The sequence below is a fragment of the Pituophis catenifer genome, unplaced genomic scaffold, assembly GCF_029215685.1.
Source record: "Pituophis catenifer annectens isolate HBS135680 unplaced genomic scaffold, rPitCat1.0.hap2 SCAF_13, whole genome shotgun sequence".
NCBI classification, from domain to species: Eukaryota; Metazoa; Chordata; class Lepidosauria; order Squamata; family Colubridae; genus Pituophis; species Pituophis catenifer.
Window position 1 is genome coordinate 20,136,128 of NW_027256893.1, and position 15,783 is coordinate 20,151,910.

At 42.7% G+C, this 15,783-nt stretch overlaps 1 protein-coding gene across 1 annotated transcript in view; it reads left to right on the forward strand.

Moving 5' to 3' along the window:
• The first annotated feature begins 370 nt into the window (after nucleotides 1-370).
• ADCY7 (adenylate cyclase 7) overlaps nucleotides 371-15,783 on the forward strand; it is a 47,451-nt gene continuing 32,038 nt past the window's right edge. The window contains exons 1-7 of the mRNA XM_070952657.1: nucleotides 371-546; nucleotides 2,405-2,605; nucleotides 4,065-4,226; nucleotides 10,305-10,454; nucleotides 11,456-11,601; nucleotides 11,762-11,873; nucleotides 13,816-13,943. Of these exons, the coding sequence (XP_070808758.1) occupies nucleotides 376-546; nucleotides 2,405-2,605; nucleotides 4,065-4,226; nucleotides 10,305-10,454; nucleotides 11,456-11,601; nucleotides 11,762-11,873; nucleotides 13,816-13,943 (1,070 nt within the window). The 5' untranslated portion in view covers nucleotides 371-375. The remainder of the gene's footprint in view (nucleotides 547-2,404; nucleotides 2,606-4,064; nucleotides 4,227-10,304; nucleotides 10,455-11,455; nucleotides 11,602-11,761; nucleotides 11,874-13,815; nucleotides 13,944-15,783) is intronic.

Sequence of the window (15,783 nt, forward strand, 5' to 3'; positions counted from 1 at the left end):
AAAATCGCAAGAGCTGGCTTTTCAGTGGCACAAATGAGAGCCGCGTCTAAAAAAAAGCCATGCGGAGACCTCTCGGTGGGTAGCAGCACATGGCTTTGGAGCGAGCCGAGAAGGCGAAGGAGGAGGTGGGGCCATCTTTTCCGACTGATGCTGCGATCCGAAGGGCTTCATCCTTATAAGAAGAGATGCTAATTCAGAACTTGATGTTTTTTTTCCCCCCCTTCCCCGACTGTGGCCAACGGAGAGTGATCTGATGATAACAATTTGAATGTGAGGAGTCCCATCCTTGCTCCTCGGGGGGAAACAAAACCACCGTTCCACTCTCTTTTGCTTTTCGGTGTGAAGAGAGACGTTGAGAAACTGCCTGGAATTAAAATGCCAGCAAAAGGCAAATACTTTTTTAACAAAAGCGAAGGTTGCAAGTTGACGGATCCCTTATACGAGAAGTATCTGTATGCAAGCCAGCAACACCCACTGCTCTTCTTCCTGCTCTTCATTGTGGTTGCCTATTGCTCAACACTTATCGTAGTGCTCGTCTCTTATGATGTGAGTATGCGTGCTGCTCTTCTTAGTTTTGCTATTCTGAATAAGACCGGACGCTCTTAATTTCAGATGTGTATAAACCCGGGTATTAATGCAAATTCATCCATCGTTTTTTAAATGCACAGTGCTTTGCATTTTTCCAAACGGGTCCTTGCCAGCAAGTTAGGGAAAAGTTGATTTTAAAAAGATACGAAATCTGTTGGAGAGAATTTGAAGAAACGTGTAATATTATTGAGAAAAACTGCGAATAAGGATGTTGCGTTGAGAGAAATGTAAACACATTTTAACCTAAGCTTTAAAGAACCCCCCCCCATCCAGTTCAAAGAATGTTTTGGAAGCTTTCTCCTACAATTCCTACCTGTACATATTCACAGCAGCTTATATTTCTGGAGAAATCAAAATGAATCTAGAATCTGTTAAACCTGTTAAATGCTTCTCCAGGTTCTCCGTAACTTAAAAGGAATCCTAGAACTTTGATTTTAAATGTAATAGGAATGTCAGATTATGATTGCTTCCAGCAAGTGTGTAGATCTAATGTGATCATTTCGTGAAATTCTACAGTTATGTTGACCTTGTTGTTGAGGTTGAATGCAATTGATTACATGCATAAAGAGCTAGACTTATAAGAACAAACTATTAAAAGTTTCTAAGATATCAGATATCAGAAGGAAGAACTAAATGTGAGAAGACCATCTGTTTAACACTTTCTCTGATAACAGCCGTGTGTCTGAAATGGAGTAGGGTTTCATGCTTGAGTAAGAGGTTGGACCAGAAAACCTCCAGGTTTCCTTCCAACTCTGTTATTCTGATTACTGTACTTTTTGGAGTATAAGACGCACCTTTTTCCCCCAAAAAAGAGGGTGAAAATCTGGGTGCGTCTTATACTCCGAATGTAGCCCCGCCCAGCCTCTCAAATGGAGGTTTCAGAGGCTGAAAAAAGCCTCAGAAACGAAGCTTCAGAAAAAAAGCCTCCAAACAGAGCTTCAGAAAAAAAGCCTCCAAACAGAGCTTCAGAAAAAAAAGCCTCAGAAACAGAGCTTCAGGAAAAAAAAAGCCTCAGAAATGAAGCTTCAGAAAAAAAGCCTCCAAACAGAACTTCAGAAAAAAAGTCTCTGAAAGGAAGTTTCAGAGGCTTTTTTTCTGGAGCTCTGTTTCAGTGGCTTTCAGAGGCAGAAAAAAAAGTTTTTTTTCTGAAACAGAATTTCAGAAGTTTCAGAGGCAGAAAAAAAAGCAAGGCACAGAGCTCACAACCAACGAACCTGTTGCTAAAATTCACCTCTGGGAACAGCTGATTGGGGGTATTCCAGGAGGCCAATCCACCCACCAATCATTTTTTCTCATTTTCCTCCCCAAAAACTAAGGTGCAACTTATACTCTGAAAAATACGGTACTTGTATTTCTCTACTCTGTCTCTAAAAGTCGAGGACCATAGATAAGGCATGTGCCAGATTTAAAAAATACAAACTATTTCTTTTTCCAGAATATTTTTTCTAGATATCCACCAGATCCCCCTGAGAATTCCTATTCCCGGAATTCCGAAAGGCAAAATGTTATGATCTTTTCCGTAACTCCAATTAAAAGGATCTAAGGGCAGATGGTGGGAAAGACCTCTCTAAGGGATATAGAGAGCAATTGCTGGTCTCAAAGGTCCCATAAATCTGACTGGTCTAAACTAAGTTTCTTATCTGCCATTAGGAACTGGCTTCTGAGTTGGTGAATTAGTTAATTGAACTGAATTAGTAATTTAAAATTATTTTAAAATGTACAGTCTGCAGCAAAATCGCATCATGGAATTAAAACGAGGAATACGCGCTAACTTAACACAAAACCTAACTCGAAACGAACTTTGTTTTGCTTACAGAAAAACGCCGGCCAACACCTGGCCTTCGTTATCACTGTGAGCGTTGCTCTCATCATCTTCATCATCATGTATGTTTTAGTTTACGTCGAATATTACTTTTGGTGCCAGCTGAAGCTCTTTGCGGCCGTCATCTGGATCAGCCTGCTGGCTATCGGATACGTGTCCATTTTCGACAATCCTACACCGGCTGGATGGGAACAGGTATTTCTGTCCCCTAATGATGATGTCATCCTTGCTCCCGAAAGAGACTGCCTGTGCACGGCCCCCTCCCTGAACATCCCTTTCATGACCCTTATCAGTACATCTTGATAGCATTGTACCAGGATACATCCTAACTAGACTGTGTTGTTTCTCTGTGTCATATAAGATATGTGGGCATAGGCACAATTTTGCATTTATTTATTTATTTATTTATTTATTTATTTATTTATTTATTTATTTATTTTTTAATTTGATTTATATGCCGCCCTTCTCCGAAGACTCAGGGCGGCTTACAATGTGCTCAGCAATAGCCTTCATCTTTTTTGTATATTTTATACAAAGTCAGCTTATTGCCCCCACAAACTGGGTCCTCATTTCACCTACCTTAGAAAGGATGGAAGGCTGAGTCAACCTTGAGCCTTGGCGAGATTCGAACCCTGCAGTAATTGCAGGCAGCTGGTCTTAATAACCAGCTTAATAACAGGGTGCCTTAAACCCCTGTACTACCAAGGCTCTTGTTTATTTATTCCGTCATGGTTATGTAGCGTATATTGGAGGTGGTGACCCTTTTGACAGCTGTATGCAATGAAATTTCATTTTAATGTATGCCGATTAGTGTACCTTCAAAGTGACAATAAAGTTATACTGTTCTTATTCATTGTCAAAATGGGGCAGGAAAAATAATAGCAATAGCCCTTAGACTTATATACCGCTTCACAGTGCTTTACAGCCCCTCTCTAAGCGGTTTACAGAGTCAGCACTTTGCCCCCAAACGATCTGGCTCCTCATTTGAAGTTTGAGTGGGAACCTACACCTGGACTGAGTAGCCCATGTGACCTGAGGGACAAAGTGGGGTGGGGAGATCTTATTCTTTTAAACTTACGAGATCGCCTTCTGCTACCGATAGCCTCCCACCGACCAATACGCTCCCACAGAGAGGGACTCCTCAGGGTGCCGTTGGTCAAACAATGTCGACTGGTGACCCCCAAGGGGAGAGCCTTCTCTGTGGGGGCACCTGCCCTCTGGAATGAATTGCCCCCGGAGATACGGATGATCCCTGACCTACGCGCCTTTCGCCGTGCCCTCAAGACGTTATTGTTCCAACAAGCTGGGCTGGCCTAAATACTAAATTTTAACGGGTTGTTTCTGTTTTTAACATGTGGCGGCCAGATTATTTAATATATTTTAAATTGTTTTTAAATTTTATGTATATGTGTGTTTTATTGCTGGCTGTGCACCGCCCTGAGTCCCTCGGGAGAAGGACGGTATAAAAAATTAATAAATAAATAAATAAATAAAAACCATCTCTAAGTGCGGCAATAATTTAGAGCTAGTTTCACCTTTCTAAGTGCCGATATGATGTACTCATTAAAGGATCTCTTGAACCTGAACAAAGCATCAGAGTCCTGACTTCTTGGAGTTCATTAATCAGAATGATGACACCTTGTTTTTCTTCCAGGTACCATTTTTTCTGTTCATCATCTTCACGACCTACACCATGTTGCCCTTGGCTATGAGAGATGCTGTCATAGTCAGCTCCCTTTCTGCCCTCTCTCATATTATCGTCCTCAGCGTTACAGCAGCCGGAGACTCACAGAATCAACACACCTTGCTCCTTCAGGTAAGGCATCTTGGGGAAACTGAAGCTCTGGACCATAACCAAATGTCTCCTGGAACATTTGTGGGAGGATCCTCTGATCACCATTAACCAAAACCCAGGCATGATTTCCTGCCTGTTGGAGAAAGCAGAAGTGTAAATCCTTGAAGAGGTTTCAGAAAGATTTAAGAAGTAAATTAAGAAAAAGTTGGTTTCCTCCTCCCCCATAATTTCTCAAGCAATGTTCCTTTCTGGTGGGTGGAGTGGAGGGAGGAAAGGCAATGGAACAATTCTTCTATTAAAAAGGGTATTCTAAATTGTGTAAGCATTGAGATTAGAAATGTTTTCTTCTTTAAAATTAGCTAGCTTGTTGGTCCGACATGCATTCTGTTGACTACTCATTCAAATTTCAGACAATTCTTTTCATATTCGGACTTGTTTTAACTTTAATATATGTGGGCACGCAAAGCGTGAATCTATAGGTAAAGGTAAAGGTTCCCCTCGCACATATGTGCTAGTCGTTCCCGACTCTAGGGGGCAGTGCTCATCTCCGTTTCAAAGCCGAAGAGCCAGCTTTGTCTGAAAACGTCTCCGTGGTCATGTGGCTGGCATGACTCAATGCCAAAGGCACTCAAAACGCTGTTCCCTTCCCACCAAAGGTGGTCCCTATTTTTCTACTTGAATTTTTTACGTGCTTTCGAGCTGCTAGGTTGGCAGAAGCTAGGACAAGTAACGGGAGCTCACCCCATTACGTAGCACTAGGGATTGGAACCGCTGAACTGCCGACCTTTTGATCAACAAGCTCAGCTTCTTAGCCACTGAGCCACCCTGTTTCTCTATATGTAATATATGAATCTATATATGCATGTAAATGTAGATTTTCTGGTTTTTGTTGTGTTCCAAATTGGTCGTTGGATGTTCTCTCTTTCTTTGGTAAACCTGGCAGGGTTTCTTTCTTCCTTTTTTCCACAAGCATCTTAGAAGAGGTTCTGAAGTAATAAAATAACCATGGACCCAAGTCAGGCCACAAAAAGTTAGTTACCATTGGGATGGAGGCATGATTTTAGGATTTAAGCACAGCCTGTAGAAAGTTTAAACATTTGCTGGTTGAGTTGGGATGCCGATTTAATTTAGAACATAGAATAATGAGGTTGGGAGGGATCTTGGAAGTCTTCTAGTCCAACCCTTGCTCAAGCAGGAGACCTTATACAATTCTGGGCAGATGGCTGTCCAAGGAGCCTTGGTAGTACAGTGGTCTAAAGCACCCTGTTATTAAGACCAGCTGTCTGCAATTACTGCAGGTTCGAATCTCACCAGGCTCAAGGTTGACTCAGCCTTCCATCCTTTCTAAGGTAGGTAAATTGAGGACCCAGTTGTGGGGGCAATAAGCTGACTTTGTATAAATATACAAAAGGATGAAGGCTATTGCTTAGTGCATTGTAAGCCGCCCTGAGTCTCCAGAGAAGGGCGGCATATAAATCAAAAAAATTTTTTTTTAAAAAAAAAAAGCCTCCAGTGATGGAGCATCTGCAACTTCTAGAGGGAAGCCGATCCATTGGTTAATTATTCTATCAGGAAATTTAGTTCTTGGTTGGAACTCTCTTTAATGATCTTCCATCCATTACTTCTTGTCCTGCCTTCAAATGCTTTGGAGAATAGCTTGACCCCCTTCTTCTCTATGATAGCCTTCATCTTAAAATTTAAGAGGAAACACGGAACTTAAATTCATCTGGAGCTTTGATTCACATCAAAACAATGTATGAGTGGTGGAGTAAAAACACAGCGTTCTTCCCAGATATTTCTCACAAGGCAGTGCTAAATTCCAGAAAGAATATTTGATTTTTTTTTTTAAATGAAAAAAGTGCATACTTGAAGAAGGATAAAGGGAAATAGTCCAATGTTGTAGATGTGGAAATTATGACCCGCCAAAGTATTTCTGCAGTTGTTTGGCAACCCGTGCTTGTCTAGACAATCCGTTTTTAAAAAATCCGATAAACAACTCAGCAAAACCATTTAAGATCCACACCACTAAGGTGTGTGTCATGTTTTGGAGAGTGAGGTAATGTATTCCCTTCCCCCAGATAAATGCTTTGGACATGATTGAAACAACTCTTTTGTTAACACTTTGCTTCTTTCTTGGCAAATTTGCTGAATTTTGAGGAGTGGCGAATTTTCAGGCCATCTTCTCGTTTCTGAAGCACTCACTTACTTTCAGTCAAAAAATGGGCTTGGTTTAAACCCTAGCCAGAAAAGCAAAGCAAAACAAAACCTGATTTCCTTTCCTGAGTCAATCAAACAATAATTTCAGTATGAATGAAAATATTTAGAGGGTAGGCAGCATGGAATTCCAGCATGATAAAAGACACAAAATGAAAGGAATAGAATATTTGGACTGCAGAGAAGCAGATCTAACAGGAGATCTTGGACTGTCTCTCCTGAAACTTTATTTTTTTTTTTAATTACATGTGGTAACCAGGTATGTTTGCTTTGGTTCCTCAAACAGAGCAGGTATTTACAGTGAGAGTTTAAAATCATGGCTTATTCTGAATGTGATAACTCTGGTTTCCTAGTTTGGCAAAAGAAGAAAATACAATGACTAAATGACTTATATGTGTGCTAGAAGCAAAAAAGTGAATAGAATAGAATAGAATAGAATAGAATAGAATAGAATAGAATAGAATAGAATAGAATAGAATAGAATAGAATAGAATAGAATAGAATAGAACTGAACCTTGGGACATCTTCTAGTCCAGCCTCATGTTCAAGCAGGAGACTCTATACCATTTCAGACATAATTCTCCAATCTCTTCTTTAAAACTTCCAGTGCTGGAGCAGTCACAACTTCTGGAAGCAAGTTGTTCCACTGATTAATTGTTCTGACTTTCAGGAAATTTCTCTTTTAGTTCTAGGTTGCTTCTCTGCTTAGTTAGTTTCCATCCATTGCTTCTTGTCCTGCTTTCAGGTGCTTTGGAGAATAACTTAATCAGAATAGAGCTGGGAGGGACCTTGGAGGTCTTCTACTCCAACCCCCTGCTCAAGCATGACACCTTATACCATTTCAGACAAGTGGGTGTACAATCTCTTCTTAAAGGCATCCAGTGATGGAGCACCCAAACTTCTGAAGGGAAGCTGTTCCACGGGTTAATTACTCTCATTCTTAGGAAGTTTCTCCTTAATTCCAGGTTGCTTCTCTCCTTGATTAGTTTCCATCCATTGTTTCTTGTTCTGCCTTCATGTGCTTTGGAGAATAATTTGACCCCCTCTTCTTTGTGGCAACCCCCTCAAATATTAGCAAACTGCTATCATGTCACCCCTAGTCCTTCTTTTCTCTAGACTAGCCATATTTGCTTTTAATGCAAGAGTGAAGAGCTAATTCTTATATCAGTTGGTTAAGCTGAGGTTTCATTTTGAAATCTGCTATGTTTTTTTTTTCACCTCTAATGAATGTCTGGCTGTTTTAGAAGTGGTAGGAAGGGTGTGTGGTTAATTTGTACCATATGTATTCCATTGCATGGGAAATTATGTGTAGGAAACCAACCCAAAATTTAGTTGCCTCAGACACGGAAGTTTGTTGACTATGATTTATGAGGTAGCCTGTTGTAGAAACCAGCAATTTCTGGCTTACTAAAATCACAATGGTGTAGCACAATGTGTGAACTTAATCACTGTGTGAAATCACCTGGATTAACAAATGAGCCAACGTATCAGTCATGGGTTTGGCAACAAACACCTCTTGAAGTTAATCTAGTTTTGGAGAGGTTTCAGAGTTTGGAGAATGTGATTCTTTTTTCTCCTAAAGCAAAGTACAGTTACACACATATATTTGTAAAAAAAAGACCTCGTGGCTATTGTACAGTCATTCAGGGATTTAGAAAAGAAGTTGAGGTCAAATAAGAAGGAAAGCAAGGAATTAAATGAGTACCTCTTCCAAGCTTTCTATGAAATCCAGATCATCTGGAAGGGCAGGTTCAAAGCAGAGAGCTTCACATTTCTGAAGGCGGTTTCAAGATGAACTAACCCATAGGTCAGAGAGAAAGGACACAAAACCTAACAGTGACAACTCTAAAATTCCTGGAACTGCAAGCTAATCTGGGGATATATGAATTCCTCGACTTAAAATAGGCTAGTTAAGTGCTGGCAAATTAACTAGTTGGTAAAAGTTTTCAGGGACGTGGTGGCTCAGTGTCTAAGATGCTGAGCTTGTCGATTGAAAGGTCGGCAGTTCAGCAGTTCGAATCCCTAGTGCCGCGTAAGGGGGTGAGCTCCCGTTACTTGTCCCAGCTTCTGCCAACCTAGCTGTTTGAAAGCAGGTAAAAAATCCAAGTAGAAAAATAGGGACCACCTTTGGTGGGAAGGTAACAGTGTTCCGTGCGCTTTTAGTGTTAAGTCATGCTGGCCACATGACCACGGAGATGTCTTCAGACAGCGCTGGCTCTTCGGCTTTGAAACGGAGATGAGCACCGCCCCCTAGAGTCGGGAACGACTAGCACATATGTACAAGGGGAATCTTTACCTTTAGGAGTTTTCTGAAGTCCATTGGCTGGTAGGGACTCCCAAAATCTGAACATGGTCAATCTACTCAAGGATGGCCAACACTGACAGGCAGTGAAACAGCTTGAACTGAGCCCAGGTGGCCCAGTTGTTAGAATGCAGTATTGCAGGTAAACTCTGCCGACTGCCAGCAGTTCGATTCTCACCGCTTCAAGGTTGATTTCATCTTTCCATCCGAAACAAGGAACGTTCTTCTTAAAATGAGCTAGCTACTAGTCCATGTGTGACTATTATTCCCTTACATAGTTGCAGCTGTATTTTATTTCCTAAATGATAGTGAAACAGCCCAAGGCTTCAGATGGTTGTGCTGAAGGCTCTGCACCAGGGGTGTCAAACTTGATTTCATTGAGGGCCGCATCAGGGTTGTGTTTGACCTCGGGGGCCAGGTGGGTGTGACCAGCTCGATGTCATTCGTGTCAGGGGCATCCCTCCCGAGCTCCGTTTTTGCTGGAGGCTGTCGCAGTCAGAAATGGAGCTCCGTTTTTGTTGGAAGAGGCACCGCAGTCCGGTCCTTTGCTGTTTCCAGGGCGAAGCATGCCATGGGCCAGATTTGGCCCACAGGCCTTGAGTTTGACACCACTGGTCTACACATACACTCTGTCTGTCTTTTGCCTTTATTTATAGTATTTCGGCCTTCACTTTCATTTGAATTTTTTTCACTGTAGACTACTGACGGACCTTGGTGGTTGGTGGGATGAGTTTAACAAATGCATGGGATGAGTTCAGGGGTGAAATGCTCCCGGTTCGGACCGGATCGGGCGATCCGGTAGTAATTGTGGCAGGTGGTTCGGAGAACTGGTAGCGATGGTGGTGCGAGGCTCCGCCCACCCACCCACCCGGATGTCGTTTCTTCCTGCTTTTAAAAGGTAAAAAAAGACTCTGATGATCATGCACCACAACTGTCATCATCAGAGCCTTTTTAAAAACTTTTTAAAAGTATTTTTTTGCAACCTATTTGGGCGAATAGGTTGTAAAAAAACACTTTTAAAAGGTAAAAAAAGGCTCTGGCGATCGCGCGCCACAGCTGTGATCGTCAGAGCCTTTTTTTAACCTCTTAAAAGCATTTTTTTACAACCCATTCGAATAGATTGTAAAAAAATGCTTTAAAAAAGTAAAAAAAAAAACAAAGTTGGCCACGCCCACCCAGTCACATTACCCTCCCACACGCACACCAAGCCACGCCCACAGAACCGGTAATAACGAATTTTACATTTCACCACTGGATGAGTTTAATAAATGAATGAAGCATTTGTGGATAATTGGTTATAAAAGCAATTGAAGAAGAGATGGTAGGAGGCTTTCTCTGGAAAAATGTCTTGGGGAAGGACAAATAAGCTTTCCTACTGCAAAATTGGAACAAGAAAGGACTCTTTGTTGAGCTGCGTTCAATTATTATTATTATTTATGGTGCAGCTTGCTTTTAGCCCAGCATTCTGTGCAGATGGGCCATTATGGCTTGTTCAGTAAGATGTGGTTAGGAAGAATCTTGCGAGCGTCGCCTGCTGCAAAAGGAGCAGATCGTAACTGTATGGGTCTCTTTCATTTACTCAGCTTGTGGCGAATGCTTTCATTTTCCTTTGTGGCAATTTGCTGGGGGCGTATCACAAGCATCAGATGCAAGACGCCTCCTGGGATCTGTATCGCTACACCTTAAAATGCATCCAAGTCCAAATGAAATTGAAAATTGAAAAAAGGCAACAGGTAAGTGGGATATCAAACCATAAAATAAAACATGTTTTTTTCCTTGCATGGTTAATTATTAAGATGCAATTATTAACGTGCAGATAATTATTTAGTGCAGCACATCACTCGTTCCAGGTTCACTTGGTGCTCTCGGAGTTTGGTTGTTTTCTTGCAGTTGTTTCATTACCCAAAATGGATAACATCATCAATAGTGAATAGTTCCCTGTAGCACTGATGATATTACTTAGTTAGGTCATGAAATGCCTGCAAGAAAACAAACTCAGAGAGGACCAAGGACCTCACAGTCCTCCTCCTTCTCACTTTCCTCCTCCTCCTCTCCTTCCTCCTCCTCCTCTTCTTCCTCCTCTCCTTCCTCCTTCTCCTCCTCCTCCATTCCACACACACCACTCCCTTCTAGCACTGATGATATTACCTAGTTAGGTCATGAAATGCCTGCAAGAAAACAAACTCAGAGAGAACCAAGGACCTCACAGTCCTCCTCCTCCTCCTCCCCACAAACCCCAATTCCCTTCTAGCACTGATGATATTACCTAAGGAAACATCCACAAGAAAATAACCAAGCTCAGTGAGCACCAAGGAGCCCGCAGTTCAGCCCTGAGCTACAAAGATTCTCCTTTGTTCCAGGAGCCATTCTTGGCAGCCATTAAAATGAAAACTCAGAAATATTTGTCAATATTATTCTAGAATAATTCCTGAATAGCCCAGGAACCTCTCTGGAAAACATGATTAGAAGCGGAGCATTTGCAAACAAATGTGTGTTTTTGCACAGATTTACAAAGCGTTCAAGTTGAATTTCTAACATATGACGGAAGCACTAAGTGAATGAAGGAACTCTGCACGGTCTAATTAATGAGCTTAATGAAGGAGGGAGCTTTGCTCTTATTAGGTTAGGTTTATTAGATGTTTTAGGTTGCTCTTGCAACTGTCTTTTCTTCCTCCTCCTTTGGTGAGATCCCTTCTTGCTTTGAACAGTTCAAACCTTCCTTCTTTTCTCCAAGGAAAGCTTGCTTCTGTCAATCCTGCCAGCTCACATATCCATGGGAATGAAACTTGCCATCATTGAGCGTCTAAAAGAAACCAACGATATGAAAAAGCATGATAATAATTTCCACAGCCTGTATGTGAAACGGCACCAGAACGTCAGGTAAATTTTTGGATTTCCGAGACCCGCATTTCTCTCTGGGGTCAGTATCTTAAAGAGGCCATCAAGTTCTTGAGATTTTCTTGAGGGATCACAGCTTCTTCAAGTCGGACTCGGCGTAGAGCAATCCCAGACCATAATATTTTTTCTCTCCTTTCTTTAGCATCCTGTATGCAGACATCGTAGGATTCACTCGCTTGGCCAGTGACTGTTCTCCGAAAGAGCTAGTGGTGATGCTGAATGAACTCTTTGGAAAATTTGACCAAATTGCAAAGGTGGGTCAGTTGTGGGAATTGAAATCCCCACATCTTCAAGTTGTCGAGGTTGAGAAAACAACTGGCCTATTGTGTGAATTCTGGTTGGTAAACCAGGAACCACAAGTATAAATTATTTATTATTTTGCAGTATCACAACAAGCTTGTCCATCGTTTAATACAGGGGTCTCCAACCTTGGCAACTTTAAGACTTGTGGACTTCAACTCCCAGAATTCTGGGAGCTGAAGTCCACAAGTCTTAAAGTTGCCAAGGTTGGAGACCCCTGGTTTAATAAGCTATCCTTTTAAAAATCACGGTGTCGCATAGTTTGGCAGTACAGGTGCCCCTCCACTTATGACCACAAAGGAGCCCAACATTGCTAAGCGAGACATCCTGGGGTATTTATGAGCTATCATAAATAGGAACCAGTTCCAAGCGCCCGAATTTTGATCACATGATCGCAGGGATGCTGCAACGGTTGTAAGTGTGAAAAACGATCATGAGTGACTTTTTTTCAGTGCCGTTGGACCTTGGAACAGTCACTAAACGATCTGTTGTAACTTGGGGACTACCTATATAACAGTCATTGGCTACACGTGGATAGTTTTTAATTTGCCTGAGGCAGCCAGCAAGATTTTTCCACTGCTGTTGTAACTTCTCAACGAATGGCTGTAAGTGAAGGACTCCCTTGCATTCTCCGTGCTTGAACCTGTGGTGGGATTCAGCCGGTTCGCACCAGTTCAGTCGAACTGGTTGTTAAATTCCACCCCCACCCTGCTATCAAAGTGGATCCTGGGCCCTGCGCTCAGTGGTGAAATCTCAACCGGTTTACTACCAGTTCGTTGGCCGTGGATGCACAGTGGGCGCCAAATGCACGCTGTGCATGCTCTTATGCAGTGCGCACCAAATGCAAGCTGCATGCACACGTGCAGTGCGCACCAAAAGGAGGCTTGGGCAGGTAAGTAGAACAGCGTGCGGGGGGGGTGATCAGCTGTGGCGCGCGTGGGAACCTTTTAAAAAACTTTTTTAAAGCATTTTTTTACAACCCATTCGGCTGAATAGGTTGTAACAAAATGCTTTTAAAAGTAAAAAACAAGGCTCTGACGATCGCGTGCCACAGCTGTGATCGTCAGAGCCTTTTATTTTACTTTTTAAAAGCATTTTGTTTACAATCTATTCGCCCGAATAGGTTGTAAAAAAAATGCTTTTAAAAGGTTAAAAAAAAAGGCTCCGACGATCACAGCTGTGCGGAGAACCGGTAGTAAAAAAATGCTAAAAAAGTTTTTTTAAAAAAGTTCCGACAATCGTACATCGCTCACCTGATCATTGGAACTGTTTTTTTTTTTTTTTTACATTTTTTACTACCAGTTCGGCGAACCGGTAGCCTTTTTACAACTGGTTCGGGCGAACTGGACCGAACCGGAAGCATTTCACCCCTGCCTGCATTGCAATGGAGAAACGGGCAATGGAGCGGCCAACATGAGGGAAGGAAAAGGCCACTTTCCTCCTTCCCTTGTGCCAGCCACTTTGTTTCCTGTTTCTGCATTGCAGCACAGCGCCCAGGATCCACTTTCATAGCGGGGCGGGGGTGGAATTTAACAACCGGTTCGCCGAAGGTCAGGTTGGCCATTGCAGGAAGCTCATCCCACATGTGCAGCAGAGCTGGAGAACAGGGATGAGTCATGCCTCCCACGACAGTCAACCTGACCCCTGGGCGAACCGGTTGTTAAATTATTTGAATCCCACCACTGGCTTAAACCCGAGATAAATTGCAAATGAACCACTCTGCCCTTCCCCCTGTTATTTTTTGGAATACAGAAAAGTCTTAGTTCAGATGAAGAGATGATGGCTGTTCTGTTTTCTCCCTGCAGAAAAGCCTATAATTTGCACTGCTTTAGACAAATGCCAGTTAATTCATATTTGCCGTGCTTGGTGACTCACGGGCTATTTTCTTTTTTGCAGGAAAATGAATGCATGAGGATAAAAATTTTGGGAGACTGTTATTACTGCGTCTCGGGCTTACCTGTGTCCTTGCCAATACATGCCAAGAATTGCGTGAAAATGGGCCTCGACATGTGTGAAGCAATAAAGTAGGTACTTTTAAAAAGTTAGTAAGTCAGCAGTGGTGATGCAGGAACAGATAATGTAGCAGTACGATAGATAATAATAGGGCCTCGTAATCCTGTGAAAGGAGGAAAATTTCTTCCTCCTATGATTGTACCAGTGCAGTTTCTATATTTATTGCTCTGTTAAATATTCACATGTAAAAACGAGGAGCTGTGCAGTTAGTTTACTCTGATTTAAACGTTCATGGATTAGAGCAGGGGTCTCTCCAACCTTGGCAACTTTAAGACTTGTGGACTTCAACTCCTAGAATTCCTCAGCCAGCACCCCTGTTCTAATCCATGGCTGGCCGAGGAATTCTGGGAATTGAAGTCCACAAGTTTTAAAGTTGCCAAGGTTGGAGACCCCTGGATTAGAGCATACGTGGGTCTCATTTTCAATGTGCTACTAGATCCAGTAGATTCATTTTTTGATCCAGCAAGTTGGCATAACCAGCTCCCTGGAATCTGTATAGGGCTTTGCATGCATTTCCATAGAACAGTGATGGCGAACCTATGGCACGCGTGCTGGAAGTGCCACACAGAGCCATCTCTCTGGGCACCTGAACCGTCGCCTGTTTTTCTTCCGGGTTCCAGTGCACCAGCCAGCTGGTCTTCATGCATGCGGGAGTGCTGAAAACTGGAAGATCATCTTCCCGGCGCATGCATGCAAACTGGCCAGTTGGTTTTCGCGCACACATGCGCTCCAGAAACCAGAAGACCAGGTGGCCAGTGTGCATGTGCGCACCGGAAACTGGAAGATCATCTTCCTGGCGCACACATGCGCACCAGACGCCTGCTGTTCCTGTTTCCAGCACGCACACACACACACACACACACATGCATGCATGTGCACACTCCCATTTTGGCACTCAGTGCCAAAAAGGTTCGCCAACACTGCCATAGAATGTTTTCAACTTTTTCTGCTACAATCCCAAGCCATCGGCAGTGTGGGTGGAGAACATGGTTTAATTGTCACCAATAATATTTGGCAAACCATCTCCCTTCAGATGCAGACTTATTCAATTGGCTGCTGTAGTCAAACAGAATTCCTTCAGGGTCTAATGGTGTGTGGAAGTGACCTTGGGAGACGGAGTGGAGGGTAGGGAAGAGATGCTGCCTAGGGAACCATCCGATAAGAGAGGGTCGGGCCTGTAGTTGCATAACAGGCAGGGAAAGAGACTCAGAAAGAAACTTCCTTTGTTTCCCAGGTTGTAAAAGAGAAGGTGGGAGATGATTGTTTGCAAGATTTTGTTTGTGTAGCCTTATAATATAAAGTAAAAAGAGCTCATCTAGTCGTGTTTCCTGTCTGGTCTACTTGGGAAGGCTGACCACTCTCTGGTCTCCAGAACATCATTTGATGTATTCCTGGGTGTGATATCATAGTCAACAGCTCAGATGGGGATGTTCCACTAACTGTTGAAGTCCTGGACTGTGTTTTCTTTGACTTTGCTGTCTTTGCCTATGATTTATAGGATTAGCAAGCCAGTTTGGTCTAGTGGTTAAAGCACCAGGCTAGAAAATGAGAGACCATGAGTTTTTAATCCTGCTGTAGCCATGAAGTCATCTGGTTAATCACCAGGAGACACTGGATTCTAGTCCCACCTTAAGCATGAAAGCCAACTAGGTAACTTTGCCCCAATCACTTGGAGTTGGTGAGTTCTAGTCCCTCCTTAGGCATGAGAGCCGGTTGGGTGACTTTGAGCCCATCACTAGGAGACAGTGAGTTCTAGACCCACCTTAGGCATGAAAACTGGCTGAGTGACTTTGGGCCAATCACCAGGAGATGTTGAGTTTTAGTCTCACTTTCGGCTTGAAAGCCAGCTGA